This window comes from Lygodium microphyllum, chromosome 30, assembly GCF_053477565.2.
Source record: "Lygodium microphyllum isolate KBCC chromosome 30, Lygodium_microphyllum_v1.1.10, whole genome shotgun sequence".
Classification (NCBI taxonomy): domain Eukaryota; kingdom Viridiplantae; phylum Streptophyta; class Polypodiopsida; order Schizaeales; family Lygodiaceae; genus Lygodium; species Lygodium microphyllum.
In genome coordinates this window covers 49,656,132-49,664,557 of record NC_141164.1, presented here as the reverse complement: position 1 = coordinate 49,664,557, position 8,426 = coordinate 49,656,132, and the positions used below count along the sequence as shown (strand labels likewise).

Below are 8,426 nucleotides of genomic sequence, written 5' to 3'. Positions count from 1 at the left end.
TGGAACGTTTTTATATGTCAATCGAGATGTAACATCGAACATGATGATTGCACATTGACCATGGATGCTGGATGAACAGGAAATGTCATTGAAGGGTTCGAGAGTATAAAGAAAATTCAAAATTTCATTTTCTGCTTATCAATTAACCTCTAAGTAACCATTTTAATGGAGTGAAGAGTTTTAACTTAATATTGCCACATGAGAGCAAGATCCATCATGAAATCATTATACTATATCTCAATATGTGTGCAAACATAATTATCAAAAAATGCTATTCCTATGAAAGTGTAAAAATTTTGATGACCAAAGGACAACTAATCACCAAACATGGTAGATTAGTATTAGGACTTGAAGAAGGTAGGTAAAAATACCCATATTGCATGTTGTCCTATTAACCTAACAAGCCCTTTTAAGGAGGGCCCTTGTTGCATCAGTGTTGTGAGCCACTCTTGAGAGCATATGCCCTTCCCAAATCCAACATGCCTCTTCCCTTTGACAATTGAGGGTGGGGTGTGTGAGTACTGGATCTAGACCATTAAAACATTATTAGGAGTTGAGTGCCCTACTTTGCCTACAACTAAACAACATGAATTTATCTTCGATTGAAAGAAATTTGACTACCAATTCACAATTTGATTGTTGCTCACTCATTGAGCATATCATTTACCATAATCTACATGTGTATACTATTTATGTAATAAAGTTGCCAAATGAAGATATCTTCATTATTCAAAGCCTTTGCGCTACCATCTATACTTCTACAACATTATATTAATTTGGTTGTACCTTCGGTAGTAACAGAACTACGAGAATGAGTTTGAACCTAGGCATGCCTCCCAAACCTGGATTCAAATTCCTCCCCAAGAACACACATACCAGTGATGGAGGCGTGATAGCTAGGCAGCAGCCATGGTAGGAATGTGGGCATGCAAGAGGGGCCTCCCGCTCTCTCGCTCTTTTGATCATTAGTAGAGCTCCCTCTCTCTCTCTCTCTCTCTCTCTCTCTCTCTCTCTCTCTACCATGGCAAGATGCGCAGGTAGGCAGGACTGCGTGCCACACACACACACACATTGAGGATGATGATGGCCTTACATGGTGGAGGCCATCGTCATCCCTCTCTCTCTCTCTCTCTCTCTCTCTACCATGGCAGGAGGCGTAGGTAGGCAGGACTGCGTGCCACACACACACATACACACACACACACACACATTGAGGATGATGATGGCCTTACATGGTGGAGGCCATCATCATCCTTCTGATCTCTCTCTCTCTCTCTACCATGGCAGGAGGCGCAGGTAGGCAGGACTGCGTCACACACACACACACACACACACACACACACACACACACATTGAGGATGATGATGGCCTTACATGGTGGAGGCCATCGTCATCCTTCTCTCTCTGTCTCTCTCTCTCTCTCTCTCTCTCTACCATGGCAGGAGGCGTAGGTAGGCAGGACTGCGTGCCACACACACACACACACATTGAGGCCATCATCATCCTTCTCTCTCTCTCTCTCTCTCTCTCTACCATGGCAGGAGGCGCATGTAGGCAGGACTGCGTGCCACACACACACACACACACACACACACACAGAGGATGATCATGATGGCCTTACATGGTGGAGGCCCTTTGAGTCCTAGGCGGTCTCCTTGGTGATGTAATCTCTGACCTTTGGGGAGAGGCTTAGGAGCCCAATCTTTGGTTGAGCTTGGGGGACATGGTGACAGGCTGGCGAGCAGGGAGGCTAGGCCTCTGTGTGTGTGTGTGTGTGGTGGCGGCGGCGGGATGGTCGACAGAGTTGCCGTGGACAGAAGTGGGCGGCTTGTGGCGACGGACGGCAAAACAGGGCGGCGGGGCATGCAGAAGTGGAGGGGCACCTTCTCTCTGGCATGGCTGATGGCGAAAGTCGACTGAGACGCATGTGGGCTGCTGGGGTGGTAGAACGGCGGCAAGAGCAATGGCCTTATTGACAATTGAGATGTAATTCAGGATAATAATTAGGGTTTTTAAAATGAAAAAAATTGGGTTTTTTGAAATGTGATTTGAGAGAGAGAGAGAGAGAGAGAGAGAGAGAGAGAGAGAGAGAATATATATAGGGTAAAAGCATTACTAGGTATTTTAATCTTCTCTCCCAAAGTCCTCATACTAGTCTATCTTCTTCAACAACAATTAAAATACCTCCCTTCACTTCTTTTGAAGAAGCTCATGGACCCATCATGGTTAGCCACATACTTTAATATGGGGCCGAACGTTTAGCTTGTAGGGTATATGTTTAAAATTGCTAAATGTGTCTCATGTTTTACAAGCCACATAGTTTAGTATGATATAATAAATTTGTCTTGTAAGTTATATATTCAAAGTTGTGAATAGGTAGAATTGATGTACTAGACAAAATCTTTCTTTCTTATACAAGAAGGCTTAATATTATACTAAAGAAAAGCATCTAGTTAAAGAGATTGTAACTTTTACTAGAGTTTGATATATTGGACTTCGGACTTAACAAGTGCCTTTAACTACATCATCAATAAGAAATAGGTAAAAGAAAAACTTCATGGCAAGTTAATAGTTACTCGTTGGGAGATAGCCTACTTCTATGTTGTAATTCTATTAAATATATCAAAGATGTCATTTAGTGTTTTTTAATGTGTAAAGAAGAACATACTAGTAGCCATCTCGCAGACCTCCAAACTTTTCTTGTCCTGCTGTGTCCCAACAATAGAAACGAATGGGTCCACAATTCGTGAAAAAATCAAGTGGATGTACATCTACCCCAATTGTAGCTGCCATGAAATGCAAATAAGAAACATCAGGAGTTATGTGGTTCACTTTCATTGATGCAAAGTTTTTATTTATGAAGATTTTCTTGAGATTAATTATGGTTCACTTTTATTGATGGAAAGTTTTTATTTATGACAATTTTCTTGAGATCAATGATCATGACTACCTTTTTCTAGAGTTTATTTTTAGAACTTCTACAATAATAATGGCCAAAAAGTACGTGTTGCCATATATTTTCCCAAAAGAAGATATGTAAGAACTACAAGTAAAAGATTTCATTAGAGGTTATTTTCTGGGAGAGTTTTTCTAGTTGTTACTGTATTTTGATACGATGTTAATTACTATTGAGAGTCTTGATTATGTAAAGGTGTGGGTTTTGGTGAAACGGATCATGTTTTGCCTTCATCATCATGTGGGAATGGACTATGCTCATCAATATGCAATGATCTAAGTGCACATTTCTTGAATTAACACACATAAGAAAGATGGATCATATCAGAGGATCCTGTAAGCAAAACCTAGGTGAGGATTGGCTTGATGCAAACTTGAACTTGGTGTTGTGGAATGGCGGCGTTATGAAGTTGTGTTTTGGTCAAAGGCATCATGTATAGGATAAGGACTCTTTATGCACCTTGTTGTTAGTGTGGATGCTGCTATTTTAGTACTACCATTCCTCCTCCTCCTCCTCCTCCTCCTAGCGTTACTAGTAAAGGGACTCCCAACATTTCTAGTAGTAGGGTTATAATATATTACTAGGGGAACCCCAACGTGTAAAGGGTTCAAGTGATTTTCATATAATGAAAGATCGATTTTCAAAGGCGATAGAGGAATGGACTAGCATTCGAGTGATTAATTCCACGAAATGTATATTCTACGATAGAAAATCGAGTTTAGCAATTGTTTGCAATGGTTTGATAATACGCGGAAGATTATCGGGGGGGGGGGGGGGGATGGTGGCTTACGTTCATATTTCTTCTCGAATTCACCCGTTAAATGGCGCTTCACAAAAGTAGTCTTGCCTGCGGAAAAACAATCAATAAATGTGAGAGAGAGAGAGAGAGGAGGAGGAGGAGGAGGAGGAGGAGGAGGAGGAGGAGGAGGAGGAGGAGGAGGAGGAGGAGGAGGAGGAGGAGGAGGAGGAGGAGGAGGAGGAGGAGGAGGAGCTCACCTGTGCCACCATCCCCTACAATTACAAGCTTGAAGCTTGGATAATCCACAATTTGACCAGCTAAGGCCTGCCATTTCAACCAACAATAAGACAAACGCTTCATGTGTTAGTTCACTACTCACAAAAGCAACATACATTCAAGCTCTTCTCTATACACAAGCTTTATGGTGCATAGATTTAGATAAGAAAATGTATTGTCAGACTTATGAGCTATGAAAGACTTGCAACAAATTAAGCAAAACTCTTTGACTTGTAGTCACCATGTAATACTCTGATTCAACTCTTGAGTTGATTTGTGCTGTAAGCTTGGCGTGGATTTGTGGAAGATTGTAATTGTGTTAGAGGCCACCCATTAAGTCCCTTTATAATCAACCAAAGCTAAGGTTCCCTTATTCCCAAACTTTCCTTTGATTTTTTACCTCCTTTCGCATCTATTGCTACTAATTTGGCCAGTATGGTCTTATGCTTAGAAATGACGCTAGTTTGCTCTTTGATTCAAAGATTCTATAATAAAAGGGGGCAGAAGGTGAATCTCTACAAAAGAAAGCAACCACAATGATAAAGAAGTGTTCTCTCCTCACAATGATAAAGAACCATTCTCTCCTCGCAAGTAATCATGTGCTCGTGTACCAATAATTCCCCAAGCTAGCCTTTTTTCGAACATACCATGCAATAAAAGGTGGCAGCTTTAGTCACAATATGCTAGTGATGTCTACCATAATTCTTTAGTCGGTTGTCCATATCTATTACCTTTGCACTACAAGCAACTCCTTTTCATATTGCTCGTAAACCATGTCTTTTCTCAATCTAAAGGCTTGAAACAACATAAGGTAGGAAAAGATAAGGTAGGTGCTTCCTTACCCTTAAATTATCAAGTTATTGTGCATCTTACTCTGATTACAATTAGTTTATTCTTGAACGTGATTTGTTTATAGTCCTATTTGAGTGAGTCCAACCTTATTAGATTAAATATACGCCCTTTAGGTTTGAAATAGTACCCTTCATGATTAGGGAAAAACCAAGTATAAAATGCGAGACATCAAGTATCATATACATACATACTTACGTGTATGCATACTTACACAAAGCATAAAGTGGTCCACACTACAATGTTAATGGTATTTTTAGTTGTGCCTTCTCTAATAGAGGAACACCTTTTAAAGAATAAGATCTTCCCATTATATGTTCCTACTATTAACTAATTAATCAAAAAGGGTGCACAAAGATTGATGGCTCATTTTGTGATACGGAACCTCTTTTTTCTATGATTATATAAAGCTAACATAATGGATAGAGTATAAAGGATGTAAACTATTGAGTCAAGTCATAAAATATGTTTTGCTCTTATAAAATCATACGATATGTAGTGATGAACAAACAAATGCATGCTTCATTATCAAGTTGTTTGCACATTACAACATATCATACTTCTTTATGCTCTTGATCATCATCCCAAGGATTTTCATTATAGCATTATCTATGCTTCACTAATGCTTTAAGTGCACTTGTATCTAGTGTTGGAAAAATAGTGAGGTAAACATTATTTTGTAAAAAGTGAAAATTAGAATAAGGAAGGTGATCTTACTTTTTATAACTAGCTATCTCAAATATAATGTTTTATTGTGACACAATCTCATGAGGAAAAAAGCAACACTGAGACATACTAACACAAAAGATGGTGTAAGTTGTTGCATTTGGGCTATCATTTTTTATAGGCTAATTCTAAGCTTTCTATTGTCAATATTTGCTATATTACTCATGGTTTAATATCCCTGTATAATTAATTTTGTTTTGGAAAAACTTGCCTTGCTTGCTATCCCACTCAATTGAAACACAAATCCCCCCCCCCCCCCTCTCTCTCTCTCTCTCTCTCTCTCTCTCTCTCTCTCTCTCTCTCTCTCTCTCTCTCTCTCTCCTATAGGTAATGCAAGGGTTCTCTACATGAATAAAACTACTACCCAAATCAAAAGTATGCCATTGAATGTTAAGACCATTTATTTTGATAGAGGATAGTGTTTGCAAAAGTTCACTTTGATTCTAAACTTGTGGAAATATCAAATGGAAAGTGGTCTCATGCCTACATTCAATGGGATCACCATAGCAAACACATATCTTTTGATGACTATAACTGCTCATGGCAAGGACTAAGGCCAAGTCGCAATACCATTGTGATTTTTGGGGTAAAGGACAATTGCAAATAGCCAGGCAGGCACCCCTTATATATGCACACACTATACACATTCATATATAAGTGAACATAATAAAGAATAAGGGCACCATTCATTTTGTACCCACATAACTCTCTCGTGTTCTTCTCTCTCTCAACCCTCTTGCACTCCATAGCTTCTACCTCATATTCCACCATTGCTTCCCTCTCAATTGGTATAAGAGTAGCATTTAGTGTTTGTGGAGCTACTACTTGTTGGAGCGAGGAGCATAAGGAGTGAAGCTTTATCACGAGGATTAAGGATTGACATTGATGCTTATTAGCCACACATTGATAAAGGCACTATTCTCATCATGGGGATCTAGATATGAGTCAAACAGATGCTTGAGCCATTAAGGGTCAATTTGGGGCTACAATAGCCCACTTGGCAATGATTTGGCAACCATTTTTGGTTGGGTTTGGAGCAAAATAAATTGTCTTTGGATGCTCAAGAAGAGATCTTGGTACATGATTTTGACGCATGCAAGCATATGGGCATCTTGTTTTTTGGAAGTAAGGGGATTAAGTAAGGGCTTTGATTGGATCTAGCAGGGGGCTTGCTAAGATTTTGCTTGATTTGAGGCAAGCTTGTGTCTATGAAAAGTAGAAAGAGAGAGAGAGAAACTTGATGACTTGTTGAGATAGTGATGTCTATGGGCTACACTACTAATTTGAATACTCTAGGAGGCTATTTATGTCAAAAATAATCTATGTGGATGCATTTTGGTTAGTCGGGCTTCTTCCCAAATCTTTTGATGATCTCCAAGCTACAAGCCATCTATTTTATCATATGAACATTTCTATAAGGTTTTGACAGTGACTACTTTGCACTAAGAGACTCCCTGATTACTCCCTCGGCTTTGCATTACACACAAATTTTGATGAAATTTTCATCTTGGAGGATTTTCCATACTGGTTTATGCTCATTTGTAGAGATACACATGCTAAAAGTAATTTCTGAAGGTAATTTTGAATGCATTTGGTCCTCAATGACTATTTCATGCTAAGAAAATAGCTAGGATACTTGGAACAACTTGTAAAAAATGCATATGCCTTACGGAGTGGTAACACATATTTTTACATTAGATTTATGTTAGTTTGATATTTGGATAGGTGTTGCTTGGCTTTGTAGAGCATGCATACTTTTATCATTATGGATTCTTCATCGAATTTAGAGAATGCATTGTTCAACATTGAAAAGCTTGATAGTATGAAATTTTCATATTGGAAAGAGAAAATATACAATGTATTGATGTAGAAGAAGTAGGTAAAGTCAATCAAATATAGTGGGGTTAAACATGGATGTAGATGTATGGGAGGAATAAGATGGGCTAGCATGCTCAACTATTATGTTAATGTCCTCAAACTCTATGTATTTAAAAATGAAAGACACGACAAGTGCATATTCCATATAGAAGAAGCTTGGTGACCTATATGAAAAAAAAGTCTAGCCTCACAAGTTTATTGGTTGAAAAACTCATTGATCCTTGCATGGGGGAGAGGGCTTCAATTTCTAATAACCTCAATGAGTTTAACACTATTTTCAGCCAATAGACAATTTATAAGATTATCTTTTATGATTTAATGAGTGAAGGTTATGTTCTTATTAGTCACATTACCTGAGAGTTGGAATACTTTCAAGACTACCATTGGTAACTCTACACCCATACATGCTCTTATTAGCGCTAATATGGAGAGTGGTTTTCTCTTACCGAGGAGGTGAATAGAAAGAACAATGGAGGGTCAAAGAGCTCTAGTGTACTTATGGAGAGAGGAAAGTTAAATTTCAAGGGAAACTCTCATGAGAGAGGTAAATTAAGAAGCAAGTCATGTAGTAAAAAGGATGTAGAATGCTACTTCTGTAATAAAAAGAGAGATATCAAAATAGATTGGTATAAGTGGAAGAACAAGATAAAATGCAAGAAGTCAAAGGAGGATGAATGTAGAGAGAAAAACAAGGTAAAAATTGAGGAGATTAATGCATGTGGTAGTGGTGATGGTGATATCTTATATGTATCCTCTTTTGGTAATGCATTCTTGTTGCCATGTATAATGGCATATCTTAGAATTGGCTTATGGATCCTAGAGCATCATTTCATGTTACTCCACATTGGGAATGGTTCTCTACCTATGATGCTAGAAAAAGAGGACGTGTCTTAGAAATTGGGAATATACAGTTCTCATTGCCAAATTGTTCTTATTTTACCTTTTAGAATGTATAACATGTTTCAGACTTGGCAAAGAGTTTGATTAGTACATGAAAGCTTG

At 38.5% G+C, this 8,426-nt stretch overlaps 1 protein-coding gene across 1 annotated transcript in view; it reads right to left on the bottom strand.

Annotated features, from left to right (window-relative positions):
• LOC148009822 (GTP-binding nuclear protein Ran1B-like) overlaps positions 1-4,368 on the bottom strand; it is a 5,254-nt gene extending 886 nt beyond the window's left edge. Inside the window, exons 1-5 of the mRNA XM_087672619.1 lie at positions 4,213-4,368; positions 3,953-4,019; positions 3,747-3,803; positions 2,669-2,786; positions 1-67 (exon numbers count right to left, since the gene is read on the bottom strand). The exon at positions 1-67 is cut by the window's left edge and continues 23 nt beyond it. Of these exons, the coding sequence (XP_087528745.1) occupies positions 1-67; positions 2,669-2,786; positions 3,747-3,803; positions 3,953-4,019; positions 4,213-4,215 (312 nt within the window). The 5' untranslated portion in view covers positions 4,216-4,368. The remainder of the gene's footprint in view (positions 68-2,668; positions 2,787-3,746; positions 3,804-3,952; positions 4,020-4,212) is intronic.
• Between the last annotated feature and the right edge of the window lie 4,058 nt (positions 4,369-8,426).